The sequence below is a fragment of the Asterias rubens genome, chromosome 9 (genome assembly GCF_902459465.1).
Source record: "Asterias rubens chromosome 9, eAstRub1.3, whole genome shotgun sequence".
Classification (NCBI taxonomy): Eukaryota; Metazoa; Echinodermata; class Asteroidea; order Forcipulatida; family Asteriidae; genus Asterias; species Asterias rubens.
This window is the reverse complement of record NC_047070.1, coordinates 5,350,946-5,366,693: the sequence shown is the minus strand read 5'-3', so window position 1 is coordinate 5,366,693 and position 15,748 is coordinate 5,350,946. Positions and strand designations below refer to the sequence as shown.

The 15,748-nt window shown below is 39.2% G+C and overlaps 1 protein-coding gene across 2 annotated transcripts; it reads left to right on the top strand.

Moving 5' to 3' along the window:
- Positions 1-2,676: 2,676 nt before the first annotated feature.
- On the top strand, positions 2,677-15,293 carry LOC117294406 (ELMO domain-containing protein 3-like). 2 transcript variants are annotated; one of them, XM_033776789.1, is made up of 12 exons: positions 2,677-2,806; positions 4,026-4,218; positions 5,285-5,392; positions 5,758-6,130; positions 7,474-7,491; positions 9,125-9,213; positions 9,677-9,800; positions 10,660-10,782; positions 11,081-11,211; positions 11,913-11,989; positions 12,414-12,541; positions 13,675-15,293. In XM_033776789.1, exons 2-12 carry the CDS (start codon positions 4,096-4,098, stop codon positions 13,836-13,838), a joined length of 1,458 nt encoding a protein of 485 aa, XP_033632680.1. In that variant the 5' UTR covers positions 2,677-2,806; positions 4,026-4,095; the 3' UTR covers positions 13,839-15,293. The 2 variants fall into 2 exon arrangements, with proteins under 2 accessions (XP_033632680.1, XP_033632681.1); XM_033776790.1 differs by lacking the exon at positions 7,474-7,491.
- Positions 15,294-15,748: the final 455 nt, after the last annotated feature.

The following is a 15,748-nucleotide window of genomic DNA, read 5'->3' as shown; positions in this document are numbered from 1 at the left end:
ACTAATTTTTTGCTTAGCCAAAAAAATATGCTAAGCGGTATATACATGTATGAAACTTTTGGGCTCAGATATCCGTGATGGTTTAAAAATTTTAAAAGAAGGTTGATTTACCAAATGTTAAATAGTAAATAATTCCGTACATTTTTGAAAACCATTTTTAAGCTGACCTTAATTTCCTCTTTACGTTTGATCATAAAGAACATGAAATAAAAGCTAAGTAGTCGCCGAACTCGAGCAAGAAAATGGTAGTCAGCCTGACCGTACTAAACTTCTCAAAAGTGCTTTAGTTTGCAAATAGGATGGTACGCGCGTACCAAAACGTGTTTTGCATACACATGAGCTGTGAGTGTTCTTTCAAAAATTAAAAATTAAACCTCAAGTTTGACAAAATAAATTAGTGTGGTTCATAAAGGTCGCACATTTCGACCTGACTTCGTCCTTTAGTGCAGCACTCATAATATTGAAGATAAAAGCACTGTCAGCCAGACACACCTCTGGGCGAACCCCACCTCTTTACGATAAGTGTGTAGGCCTACTGCTGGGGTCTCTTGCGTGCGTTGGTAGTTGTTTAACGAACACACGGACCTACAGCTTTTCGTCCCATCCGAAGGACGAAGCAGGTGGTTAATACAATTTAGATTACGGTCATACAGGCTGGTTTATATGCGCAATTATCGTTCAAAGCACAACATACAGCCAAACCCACTAAAATATTAATAATCTCAACACAACTGTAGCAGTCCGTATTGGCAAGTTATAGGGCTGCTTGCACGAAGATAACAAAGTTAAAATACTAATGAGTTCTGTGGTTATTCCTGACTATTTTTTGCAACACTTTCAGGTATGTTTTTAATAATTATTATCTCAAAACTTTTCAAGTCTTGGCTAAATCTGCAATAACTGACAAAATCTTGTACCAATGTTTGGCTCTTAATCCATCTTGAACCTTTCTGACCCAAGTGAGGTATATACAAACTAAAATATCGGTCATAAAACGTAAGATTGTAAAAACCTTACATTAATTTTTATGACTAGTAAAACCTTACATTTTATGACAATAAATTTGAGAATAAAGTTCTCTTCCTGGGGTCTTGTTCCTTCTCACTTCTTGCCTAAAAGTCGGGATTGTATCCTCACGGGTTAAGATGGAAATTCGCGGCCCGGCGATAACTTAAAAAAACAAAACATATTTTTCCGCAGGAAAGGTGTGGTTCTCGACACTTTCTGATTAATTGATACCTTCCTGATGCCTTCTTCCAATTATTTCAAGTTACCCGGATATAGGCCTCCATCGGCTTACTATTGACCCATATAGGCTTTTAGGTTCTGATAGGCTTTTAGGTTCTGGATCTGGATCCAGAACTGGAAAACTCCAGAGAATTATCCAAGGGAAAACCCGCACGCAGCCCAAAAGTAGGGACTGAAAATCCACTCCACTAGTGAGCGCCCCGCCCTGTGGGACTCGAAGAGCCCCCCCCCCCCCTCCGATGTGGAGGCTTTAAGGCGGGGCCAGCAGACACCACTAAACCAAGTGACCGGCGACCATCCAGGCGGGCGAGTCCTTTCCCTTTTTGAAATAATCCTGCGAGGGGCGTTATTATAATATGGAATTCGGGTTTTCCTTCCCCTTGAAATAATCCTCCGAGAGGGATGGTTGTGCAAGGCAAAAAGGCCATGACAGCATGCATACGAAGTGTACCCATATGGAGGAACCACCTTTTCATCTTTATTGATCAAAATATACCTTCCTGAAAAAGTGTAGATATCAAGGATGGGAAAAGTTGAATTTTTTTTAAGGTTACTAAAAACAACTTCAAGCTCTTGGAAGAGCCGATTACATGAAAAGGTTAGCCGTCTTTGCAAAGTAAGCTAATTTTGCAGAGCGGTGTCATGGCAAAAGTTGCCCGCTCATTGGCATAATGCGATTTTATTGGCCAAGCGTCTATGACGTCATTATTGTTTGCTAATAGTGTCCGCTGCGGTTTTGGTGCGAAAAACCAAAGAAGTACCAGCGAGTTTACGAAAATGCATTCCGATAGGAAAAAACTAAAACAAAAAAGATAATTTACCTTTTCTTGGTGAAATTTAGAACTACGTCACACACACAGGCTCTTATCTTATCCTATGGTGCTGCTAACCCACTCGCGAATGTGCGCTGTAAACTGCGCTCTGGCATACATTGTTATTGTAGCTGGGTACGTATACGGGTCACTGCTTTTTCTTGAACTTGAAGCATGGAGGCTAGAGACGAAATGATGAAAATTTGCCTTATAAGCTATTTTGACATGGTAGTCTTTCAACCAGTACAAATAAGGCAAAATTTCCTTATCATCCAACTGCAATTTTAAGGGATTTGTATTTGATTTTCACATGGATGTTGGACTTCTTTTTGTGGGGTAGCTATAAGAAATGGGCCCGTCCGTAAGAAGACTAGTACAACGTGCTTATGCATCGGCGGTCTGTGTATTGATACCATAACTTTATACTCTGATTTAGTCCATTCATAAACGCACGTGGTTTGTGGTTTGTTCAAATCCCCCCTTTCTCTCCCCTGCCTCCGCCCTTCCCAAAATAATGTCTGTCTACCCATTTCAGAAATGAACTAGTCCTAGATTTTCCGACCGACTGGAGTAATGCACGCAACTTACACAAACACACACACTCACATATACGGCAAAAAAAAACATGGCGGATTTCCACGTCGCTGCGAGTCAACGGGCCAAATTTTGACCATTGTTTACAAACTGTTATGTAACTTGTCTCTCCTTTTTTCTGTCTGTATATATGCGGTAACCCTTCTTCTCAGGTAAGAACAAAAATCAGTGGAATTGGAGTTAATTAAGGGCGGCTAAATTGGTGGCGACGTGCGGAAAATGATCCGTTTTTTTACAAAAATGTTTTATTTGTTTACCGTAACTACAGTAAGTGACTGTAACTGTACTATCACTAACATGGAGGAAGAAATAGATCGTACCTAGCCCTAGCCCCAGTTGTGTGGCCAAGCCTTGGCCACACAACTGGGGCTAACCGTAACCATGCCATGTTTTCTTAATTACCATTCATTTCCAGTAATTTCCGGTGTAGCACTGCCACTGCACTGGGCAGTGACAGTCTGATCTGAGTCAGTGAAGGCCAAATACACTGGACTCCCTTCCACTTCTAGACCCCAAAACTTTCAGATTTTCGCTCGATGAATACCTTCAAGTTTTTTCGATGCCTATATAGGCCCTATATAGGCTATAATATGTTTACCAACGGGCATGATCACGTACGAAGAGGCATAGTTAGGAGTTCAGACATCTCGTTCGTTGGACAGCTCGAAAGACAAGTCGACTTTTGATCAGAGCAGAGTGCGGACTGAGCAGTATGATGTCAGTACGTATAGTAGTCGTAGAAGATCAGTTATTTATCCTATGAGTTTTCGTCTTGCACTCAGTCGAGTTGTCTCACTGATGCATCTGTGACGACTTGTCAAGCTGTCTAGTTAAATCTGACCTGTCAGTGTCAAGCATCACAAGAGCTGATTTGATTCGCCAGTCTTCTTTTTGTTTTGCTTCAGCGCTTAGTTTTACTCCACACTGCTTGTTGCTGATACTATAGAAAGTAGGTAAGCATTCCGCCGAGGTGGCGCTGCTGTGAGCAAAGAATACTACAATTGTCTCTCCTTGCACATCATTCAACACACAATGTTTTTTGTGTAAATGATAATGTGTGTCATAAAATTACACCAAAACAAGCGCGCACATTTTCGAGTTAATATACATGGGCATATGAAAGCAGCACTAGGAAATGGAAAGTCACACAGTTGGCACAATATCAGCTTTTAAATTTTAGCACCTCTACGAAAATGGGCACAGGCATGACAGGTCTAATGTTTGCAGGGCGCCCTATTTTGTCAATCTTTCTTTGTTCGGAGGTACCAGTCAGAAGCCATTCAACTAGTACCTGTAACTGCAATATCCAGCTTGAGTCATTATATTTTGTTCAACCCAAAATGTCTTATATTTTTGTCAATTTTCATGCAGAGCTCCACACCACATTATCTTAAGTCAACAAAGCCTTCCTCTTTTGTGACGGCCAGAGCCCCTAGTCACCATGGCGGAAGAAGAAGATGAGTTTGATGCTATCTTCCAGGAAGATGGTGGCAGAGATGACCGGTCTGGAAGAGTGAAGGCTGAAGCCGTCAATTACAAAGTGTCCATGGACAAATATCAAGAGGTAGATTTTACTCCTTGACGACAGTGTTAGGTGTGGGTTTGCTTGATGTGTCATGGCCGATTGGTACAGTGCATTGGACTCAAATTCTGGTGGCTAATTCATCAGGGTGTTGGTTCAAATCCCGGTCATAACACCTGTGTCCATGAGCAAGACACTTAAATATAATTGTTTCTCTCCAACCAGGGGGTAAAAGGGTACACATATTGGTCACCAGTGCTCACTGGTGGGTCACCAGTTACTGGCCCAAAACAGAATCGTAAAACAGAAAAAATTCTGTTCATTGTGAGATGATCCTTTTGTACTGATACATGTATGTGGCGTGTCATGGGCTAGCGGTTAAGAGCACCAGATTCAAACTGTGATGTTTTTGATCAGCAGAGTTTGGGTTCGAGTCTCAGTCATGACGCTTAACCATGTTGCTTGGTCCTTCGGATGGGACACATAGCCATTGGTCCCATATGTGTTGTGTAGGCTAATGCACATAAAATAACCCATGGAGCACTTCGAAAAGAGAAGGGGTTTGCCCCAGTGTTCCTGGTTTGATTGGCAGCATAATGCGCCACAGCACCTTGTAAACCATTACATGGTGCTGAAGCGTGTTATAAAAGTGCGTCTTGCCGGAAAATACTGTGCGTTAAAGCATCTTGAGCATCATTTTCAAAATCATTCACAACAATGCTCCAGAACACCTCATCAACCTCATCGACCTATACACCTCAGCACACACTGGACTGCCTTCTTATGAGCTCTTGATGCTTCATCAGCCCAGAACTTCCACTCTTTGGGGCAATAGGTCCATAGCATCATCCCGGGTGTGGAACCAATTCATCTCCATCCATCACAACATTCAAGACAAACTTAAAGTCTCACCTGTTCAAACAAGCGTTCTCACACAATCCTCAGTCCTAATTTGTCTTTCTCTCCTCAAGCGCCATGAGCGCCTTCTTTAGGTGGATACCGGCGCTCTACTAAGTGTTCTTTATTATTATTATTTATTATTATTTTCACTGAGTGATGGATAATGCATCGCTATACAAGAAGTCACTATTATTATTATTGATACTAGGTGGACATATTCAGCACTACAAGGACATCGGAACCCATCCACAAAACGATAGAACCAGAGAGTAGAGGAAGCAAGTACCAGGTGATTCTTACTGAGAATAACAAACTGGTAAGTTATTTTTATCATTTTGTTAATACTCTACCAGGGTTCTTTAAGATTCTTTTGTTAAAGGGCCTAAATCTTTATAAACTGATAATGCCAAATAAAAGTAAAAACATGTTTATAGCGACCCGCCCGCTTCTTAAAAAAGTAATTCTGATTTTTTTTAAATAGAAAAAAGGAATTTAGAACAATCTCAGCAAAAAATATTTTTGAAAAACAGTCAAGCCAGCTGTCTTAAACAAAAAGTGTTGGGTAGCCCTTAAAAAAAAGGCTCTTCTCTTTCCTTTTTTCATAAAGGGAGGACGCTAAACAAGTTTGTTTTTATATTTGGCCTATGACACAATGATGACAGTCAATGGTTCTCTTACCAGGGCCACCATGCAGACTCTGAGCCTCTCAACGTAAACAACCACGGCAACAGCAATGAAACTCACCAATCAGAAACCAGCGATTTAAAGCCACCAAGAAGCGCAGCAGAGCCCGTAGAAAGTGACTTGAGCACAACATCACTGGAAAATGGTGCCACGAGGGATCAAAGTCAGGCAGGATACCAGCTGAAAACATCCTCTCCCATAACGAGCGAAAACAAGAGTAGCTCTTTAGAGAAAGCTGACGGAAACAGCGATTTGGGCGATTTACTAAGAAAAGAGCCCCCTAGAGACAGGGCAGGGACAGGGAAAGACCCGACGGAGCAGCTTCTACGAGCGAAGGCAGAGTGGGAAGCAATAGGAACGATACAACCAGGTATGTAGAAACCCACAAATGTAATAACTGTAAAATAAAATTTCTTTATTTCATGTTAAAATCTCCAAAGTTTTGTGTTTATCAATGGCTGGTTCACTTAAAAGATTTGGGTACGTTTTTTTACACAAAACACAATGTCCACAGATTTACATTAAACTTACACCGTTTGAAGATAATGATAGTAGAAAGCATACCTTAAAACTATATGTATTAGTTGCTGAGGTGCTGTCGTTTTTGAGAAATGAGTAACACAATGTCACGAAAGTTCGTTTGTACATGCTAAAATAATTTTCGTCTCATGAACAATGAAACGAAAATTATTTTCATGACATTGTTTTACCCATTTCTCAAAAACTACAGCACCTCAGCAAGTAATATCTTCAGGGAAGCTTTCTACTATCATCTTCAAACTGTGTAAGTTTAGTGTTAATCTGTAGACATTGTGTTTTTTTGTCCTAGAAAAAGTACATAGACCCTTTAAAGACAGTGGACACTATTGATAATTGTCAAAGACCAGTCTTCTCACTTGGTGGATCTCAACACTTGCATAAAATAACAAACTTTGAGCTTATTTGGTCGTTGGAGTTGCGAGATAACTATGAAAGAAAAAAATAACCTTGTCACATGAAGCTGTGTGCTTTCAGATGCTTGATTTCGAGACCTCAAATTCTAAACTTGCTCAAGGTATAAAAATCAAATTCTTGGAAATTACTTCTTTCTCGAAAACTACTTCACTTCAGAGGGAGCCCTTTCTCACAACGTTTTATACTATCAACCTCTCCCCATTACTCATCACCAAGTAAGGTTTTATGTTGATAATTATTTTGAGTAATTACCAATAGTGTCCACTAGGGAAAATATATCTTTGGTTTTTTAAACCATTTGGTTGTTCAACTTATTTCTTAGAGTGGTTTTGTTTTGAGCTAATGCTGAAAAATTTAGAGCAATACACTATTCACGCAGGAAGTATAATCTGTAATTGGAATAGACAATCTGAGAACCATTACTGTCACTAACGATTCTTAGGTTCAAATTTTGGGGGATAAAATCTGATATATTTTTTTAAAACCACATTACAAGTGGTTCAAATTCTATTTTTCAAAGTTGGTCTTAACTTTTCTGATCAAAAGTTATAAATAACTTTTGATCAGAAAATTTACGGGAAATTTCCTGTTAATCTACTTTTGCTAATAAGACATTATTTTGTATATAAAAACACAATTATGACCAACTTGGTATAAGAAATTAAAATTCTGAACTTTTCATTAAATTGTTTTCCGCTACATAGTTGTGTACCAGTAATTTTGACAATTTATTATATTTGTTTTGTGCCCACATTTAAGGAGAAGACGTCACAGAAGGTAACATATTACAACCACTTCATATTTAGTTTTTAAAACCCTCTTGCTGGTTTGGGGTTTGCTTTGTAGAACATATCAAACAGGAGGAGGTGGGAGGAAGCACAAATGTTCATATAACACTGGGATTAAAACTGTGTCTCCGCCCACCTCCTCTACTGTTGTATGTTTGGTAGATTTGTGTAGTTTTTCTTCTAACTTGTGTTGTCCATGCACGGAATTGATTGTTGGTGTGTAGTATGTGATTGAGACTTTGAAATTATTTTTGAAAAATCCAGCCGGATTGAAAATTTGTGTTAGTAAGACATAAGAAAGAGGTCTTCATTTGTTGGCTTATTATTATTTGCCCTCATCAGGAACAGTTTTAAAAGTTTGGCGACTGTTCTCGACACAATTTGTGGAAGTAATGTGTATTGCTAAATTGGTAGCACTGGCATTAAAGGAACAGGTTGCCGTGGATCGGTCGAGTTGGTCTTTGAAAAGCGTTTGTAACCGTTTGTTATAAAATGCATATGGTGAGAAAGATGTTTAAAAAGTAGAATACAATGATCCTCACACATTTGCCTTGAAATTGCGTGGTTTTCCGTTTACTCTGCGAACTAACACGGTCGGCCATTTATGGGAGTCAAAAATTTGACTCCCATAAATGGCCGACAATGTTTGTCGACGAGGTAAAAGGAAAACCACGCAATTTCGAGTGATACTTGTGTGGATCATTATATTTTACTTTTAAAACATCTTCCTAATCATGCATTCTATAACAAACGGTTACATACGCTTTTCAATAACCAACTCGACCGATCCAAGGCAACGTGTTCCTTTAAGTCTTTTCTATGGTAAAGGGCAACTATATGTGGGTAATTTAACTATATACTGAACAATTTTAACCAAATACAAACAGAATATCCTATTAATAATTACCTCCCATGTCAGACACTTATACTGGTCTGTGTAACCATGGAGTTATTTATTTGTTATTAATTTTATTATTTCATTTTGTTTTATTTGAGTGCGTTATCATCATCATGAAATACCGATCTTTCATTTTATTTTTGCTTTCACTTGAATTGCCAAAAATTGCACTGTAACACCAGCACTGGGTGTCACCCAGCTTATTACAGGTTGTTTTAAAAAGGGTTTGGGGGTGGTACTTTTTCCAGGACACAAGACACAATGTCAACAGATTTACATTGAACTTACACATGTTGAAGATAATGCTGGTGGAAAGCTTCCCCTATTACTTGCTGAGGTGCTGTAAAAATTTACAAAAATATTTTAGCATATAAAACATAATTACCAGTTTTGGTATTCAATTGTTGTGCCATGTTTTACTCATTTCTCAAAAACTACAGAAGGGTAGGGGTTATTAACTGTTTGTAGCTCACAGAGCAAGCACTAGACTTGTCGACAAGTTGTTAAATGCCTGTCGTGGTGATAGTATACGACTCTCTCCGCGATTCTAACGACACTGGCGATATCACGACAGATCATTAACGACTTGTCCACAAGTCTAAGCAGACACCCTTGTGTACAGGTTTCCTCAGGCTTGCAAGCTACACATACAATAACATTTAAAGGAATAGAGGAAGTTATGGCTTAATCTTAACCTGTTTTTTTTTCTTTTTTCGTCTTCAAGGAAACGAGGGTTCCATTAATGTAACACCACTTATCTCCTTCAATGAAACCCTGGCATTCTTTCAAAGGATCAACATGCAGCCCTATCTTGTAAGTAAATATCCCTCATTCAAAGCATGTAGACAATAGTTGAGGTTTGCGATAGCACCATGTGTAAATCTCTTTTTGAGTAGTGTTGGTTCTGAAGAGAAAAACTCAAATGTTTTGACAACTCAATGTACGCGGAGGTTGATATGGGCCATGTAGTATGTTTATATCACACCTCTTGTTACTATGGGGCGACCAATCAGATTCGAGGGTTTAAGTTTGCTTGAAGATAGTAGTCATTGTCAAAGACCTTTGTGTGATCCAACATTTACATGAAGAAAAAAAAACCTGTGAAAAATTGAGCTTAAAAAATCAGTGAAACTTTGAGCTCAATCTGTCATCGGAGTCATAAGAAAACAGTAAAAAACAATTTTAAATACACATGTAGGTTTTGACTGTTTTTAATCATCAGATAGTTGGTAGTAGAGACTGACTCCAAGGAATGATTTATATTTGATTATTTCAGAGTAAGATTAAGCCAACAGTGCATAGGTCAGGCTTTGCAGCTCTCAGACACTTAATCATTGGCCCACCTAAGGTCAAAGCTTCACTTCACGAAGAGAGAAACTTGGTGTTCGGCATAGCTCAGTGTAAGTTATAAAACATTGGAATATTTTTTATTTTTATGCACGTCGCCAGACACACAAGGCCTGAAGGCCGCTTCAAGGTGTGGGCTACAATACATTTTTTCCAGAGGCCGTTGCCACCTACTCCTAGGGCTGAAACAGGGTTGCCCCTTTTACAGTCCATACGGATGTAGGCTTGGGTATCATCATTTCGAAGCCTGGCCGGTAGAGCAGAGAAAGCACTACCTTCCCAATTTTATGTAGCAAGTGTCACAACCGGGATTCGAACCCACACTCTGCTGGTCAAACACCAGAGCTTGAATCCGGCGCTCCTAACTGCTCGGCCATGACACGCCATGTTCATGTATATTCTTTTTTTATTGGGTGGGGTTATATTCTTCATCCTAGATGCAAATTTAACATCTATTATATCGTTGTGGTACCCGCTGCTAAAATATCGGATTTGAACTGCCTTTACTGGGCAATCTCGGTGGTCTAGTTGGTAAGACACTCCTCTAGAATTGCAAGGGTGGTGGGTTCAAACCCCATTTGAATAATATGCATGTGATTTGTTCCACGGGAAAGTACTGAGTATACAGTGCTCACACACATCGGTGTAGGGTAAAAACCAAAGTTATTATTCTTTATCCCTGATGCAATTTAACTTCTATTATGAGGTTGTCTTGCTTAGAGGTTGATATTGTGTATGAAAAAGCCTTTCGGAGCACAACGGCAGCTTCGGGCTGTATACTCCCCAGGGAGCTGAGACAGATTAAAGGAGTGTAATATTGGCCTAATGACCAGGGCACTAATTGTAAAGCGCATTGAGACGGTTATTGTGAAATATACAATATAATAATTTGTTATTATTATTATTATGTAGGTCCGTTTGACGACACTGAAGAGGTACACCGGCGTGTCTTACAGACCATCTACAAGCAGCTGACAGGAAGCACTCTGGACTGTCCCCGTTACGGCAGTCACTGGGAGCAAATTGGCTTCCAAGGTAACACAAGAAAATTTAGGTCTCAGTTAGTCAAGTTGCTGGTATTTTAATTCGGAGGTTGCAGGTTCAAATGCGGTTCTAGTAAATTTGCCTTTGTTCACCCCCCAAAAAAGACTCCCAAGATTGACATGACACAACTAGGCTTTTGTGTTTGGGGACAAATAAAGTAGAAAAGGCACAGAAGCGTTCTTTGAAATCATGCTCTAGTAATTTTTCCAACCCTAAATCACTGGAATTTCTGTAAATGTTACTTTGTTAGTTATATAATCATCCTTGTTGATTAATCTTTCCTGTATAGGGGTTGATCCAGCGACTGACCTAAGAGCCTGTGGATTCCTTGGACTAATGATGATGCTTCATCTTGTCATGGACCCAGTCAGGCTACAAGTGGCTAAAGAAATCTACAGATTGTCGCTACATGAAACTCAGGTAACATTTTTTAATTATTTGTTCTCCAATCCTTTTATGCATGCTTTTTTAAACCACTAAGTACAAGTACATTATTTGTATTCTCTGTATTAATTCCAGCTCTTTAACTAAGTGTTAATTCTCATTGTTTATCATTATTGGTTGTTGTGTACAAATTTAGCATTTATTACATTTTTAACTGTTTTTTTTCTCGAGGGTATTTTAACAGTATGGATTTTAATAGGTTTTCTTTTAATTGTTCAGCGCCCAGACCAGGAATATGTTTAATACATGGATGGGCGCAATATAAATTTCCATTATTACTATAATCATCAGACTTTTCAAGATTACCAACAGCATGGCTTGTCATCAAGTTTCATTCAGGGGTAACGTTTTTTTCTTACATGGCGTGTCATGGCCTAGCGGTTAAGAGCACTGGATTCAAACTCCGGTGTTTCTGATCAGCAGAGTGTGGGTTCGAGTTAAAGAGTTAGGACTAGTTTGATGAGAAAATAAAGGCTAGTCCTAATTTAGGTCAAGTAACTTGTCCTAACTCGATACAAGACTAGTCTGAACTCTTTGTGAAATCTACCCAAGTGCCTTTAAATGTAAAAAAAAAAGAAAGTTGGTTCATCGTAACACAATGGAAATATCTATTGAGAAAAGACTACGGATTTCACACTACAGTTTCTTTAATACCGCTTTTTGTCTTTTTATTTCAGAATTTTCCTTTTTCAGTGATGTCCATCAATATGACAAGAATTGCCTTACAATGTCTTCGCGAGGACTGTCTCTCAAGGTAGCGGAGGCTCCCCGGAAGCTAGTTAATTTATAATTGATTGTACTAATTGTTTTAGGTTTACGTTAGCACCATGTGTGTATCAACTTTGCTGTGTACATGTATATTATGTTCTTTTGAGAATGGTTTTCTATTTATTTCATTAAATGGAAATTATACCACATGATTTTTATCAACTTTAGATTGAAAATGCACATCTTAGATGTTGTTCAGCTGTTGTTTTCTCCTATATTTGATACTACTTCTAATAATAACTTGGTCATTATATAGCGCATCCCACAAAAGTCTTGATGAAAATATATGGGGAAATAATATGTTAACTTTTAACTTGATCTCTTAGTAAAAAGCTCCCCTTCCACACACCCCTGTAAACCAAGTGCACTGTTTGTTTACCAATAAATTGTTGTTTATATTCTTTTACCAGGGAGTGTAACAGACGAAAACAAGTGTTTGGAGTAATCAATGACTTCTATGCAGGAATATTCCTGCAGGTTTATCAAATCTGGAAACATCAGCAGAAAACAATTAAGGACTCTGGCTTCGTCATCAAAGGTAATTATAATAATAATAATATTTAATAGTTTTTATATAGTGCTTTATACACCATGTCTCAAAGTGCTTCCAACATTATTACCCTGATCACTGGGCCATTTCATTCCTTAAACCATCTCAGCTCCCTGGGAAGTATACAGCCTGTGCAGCCAAATATGTAGCGCACTAAGCTAAACCGTACACAAGAACCATCTGTGCCCTCACAGGTACCAAAGGGTGCAGAGAAGCAATTATAGTAAAGTGTCTTGCTCAGGGACACATGAGTCACGACCGGGATTCAAACCCACACTCTGCTGAACAGAAACACCAGAGCTTGAGTTCAGTGCTCTTATCCGCTCGGCCACGACACCCTACGATTAAGAAAATTGCTTGTCTATTTGTTTATAGTGTATCGTGGTCAAGCAGTATAGTGCATCGGATCCAAAGTTTTGGTGGTTAAGTCGTCGGAGTGTGGGTTCAAATCCCAGTCAGGACACTTGTGTCCTTGAACAAGATGTATTACAATGTTTACTATAATTGTTTCTCTTCACCCAGTGGTTTAAATGGGCACCTGGGAGGGTAGAGGTTGATATTGTGTTTAAGAAAGCCCTCGAAGTAACATGGCAGCCCGGGGCAGCCGGAGCGGTTTAATCCCTAGGGAGCTGAGAAAGATTAAAAGAATGTTGGTGGCTCAATGACCAGGGCACTGATGTTAAGCGCCTTGATACGGTTATTGTAAAATGTGCTAAAATTAATAAGAACGGGTTGTTTATTGTGTCATGGCCAAGCGGTATAGTGCACCGGACCCCAAGTTGTGTTGGGTATAGTGCACTTGACCCCAAGTTTTGGTTGCTACGCCAGCAGACATGGGGCCGTGACATTTCTGTCCTTGAGCACAAGACACTTGACTTTTCATCACTCAGGAGTAAATGGGTACCCATGAGTGATGGTTTTTGTTACCCTGTTATTGGCACCTGTTTTGTTTGATCCGTGGGACAAGCTAAGTTGGTAGAGCACCAGAAAGTCATTTGGAAGTTACAGGTTCAAATCTCGTTCTAGTAAATTTTTCTTTATTCACCAAACATTTAAGTAAACAAAAATCGTGTGAGAAATATTATTTTGGATCGTTATTATTATTTTTATTTTTTACACAGATGTTGAGCTCGAAGCGAAAAAGAATCCTCGGGATGTTATCAAATCTCTTGAGACATACCTACAGGGACATAGTGAGAAACACGGAGGGAACGTACGACCCGGAGAGACTGGCGACACCCTGGTGTTTGTAGGCGTGCATGAACTAGAAACGGAGGACGATTGAAGGACACCAGACTTTGACAGTGTGTCTTTGCTTGCAACAAAGTGCAAGTTCGAGCAAGGGACTATATCCGACTATTGTCGACCATTGGGCAATTTTGCCTGGTACCCAGGATGTACTGCATGCGCTGCCACAGGTAAACCTTGAAACATTGGTTACGTGTTGACAAAATGGTAATCTGGGCCCCTGTCTTTAGTCTCTGCTTCTCAGATCCAGTGATTCCATTGGGTACAATGATATCATTGGATAAGTGCAGTGACATGAGCTTTCCATGCCTAAATTGTACACTGCTGCCACCTCCACAATAGAATTTGACTGCGTATTAATGTAGGTCAAAGGTGAATATACACGCCAGTTTGGAGGCAGGTCTCTAGTTTTATTCACGAGCCTCGAAGTGTGACGTCAGATGTTCAGGCTAACAACATGGTTGCTACTTGAACTTGGCCAAAACGTGAGGTCGGTCTGTTCCATGCGGTGCATGCTGAGGGCACTCTTCACCTCTTAACAGGAAAACACTGACAGTAAGAATGCACCCCAAAAGAATACATTATTTATTGTCAGACTCTGTTCAACGGAAAGATACCTGAAAATTAACCTTGCCAGTTTGTCACTATGTGGTGTCTGTAAAATGTGTAAAGAGTGTGTTGTTTCCCGATAGCTAGTCACTTTTTAATGTGAAAATCTTATTTATATTTTGTGTATGAAAAACAGGATATTATTACTTTTAGGTGTAAGTTGCCAAATGTTTTCAGGATGGATCATCTCCAAGCTGTTAATATTTGTTGTTTTGTTTTATCACTGTACTCTTTCAACAGAGACTGGTCTTTGAACACCATTATTAGTTATCACACAAGCGCAAGTAAAATACAGGGGAAAATAGCGCCACTGCATATCCGAGTTGGACATTGGTCGCAGATGTGCTCCATCTTCCTGGCATACCCATTGAGCACACGTGTGATAACAGTTTATCTTTACGCAATCTTGATATGCAGCTTAAGGCAATACTGTCTGCCACAATGGAACAGCTGTACAACCTGTACAATTTTTCTTTAAAAACACAGCGCAAAACACAAACACTGAACAGTGCTGTATACAGGGTGTGATATAGGCCGTGCAATATAGGTTCCCCACCTTGCTAAGGTTTACCAATCAAAATACAGGATTCAAGTTTGCTCGAAGATAATGGATTAAATTGGAAACAACATCTTCTCCAGTCAAGTACAATAAATCACACACCACTCATGGCCGAGTCCAATTTTGCTTTTAAAAAATGTCCTGCTGAGCACTTATGAGCAGGATACCAGTCACAGATGGTACTTGTGACATGGTCATGGTATTTTGGCTGGTAATCACCATTTAGGAAAGCTGAAAGCTGAAAGGTTCAGCTACTTTTTGTGCTTAAGTTACTCTATGAAATACGTACTCCACATTACTAGGCTTTCTTCGCTTACACAGCTAGCAGAAATTCGGAGCTTGCACAGTAAGCGGTGAATGGTGATTGTAAGAGCAGAATTCGGCGGTGAGCAGAGCCATGAAACTGGGCCCTGCTGTTTATGTTTACTCTGCTCCAAGGAGCAGTTTTCAAAAATTAAGTTTATCCAAGACGGTGAGAAGAATTGTTTTTCTCTTATGAACTGAACCTGCAGGGATGGAATTATAGATAGTATTCTCAATACATGTAGAAATACACAAAAATGTATGTACTTTACTCAAAACCATTTTTTAATTTTTTTTATTTGTAAAATATACATCATCAATTTACATTCCAATCCTCAAAAACTGCCATGTTCACACTCGTGTTTATAAGATATACCATATTTATTTATTAAAAAACGTGTTATTTATGTATTTAACAAAATATCGTTGTGTATGTACACATGTAGTCAACACAAAAACAAACCATACTTTTGTGC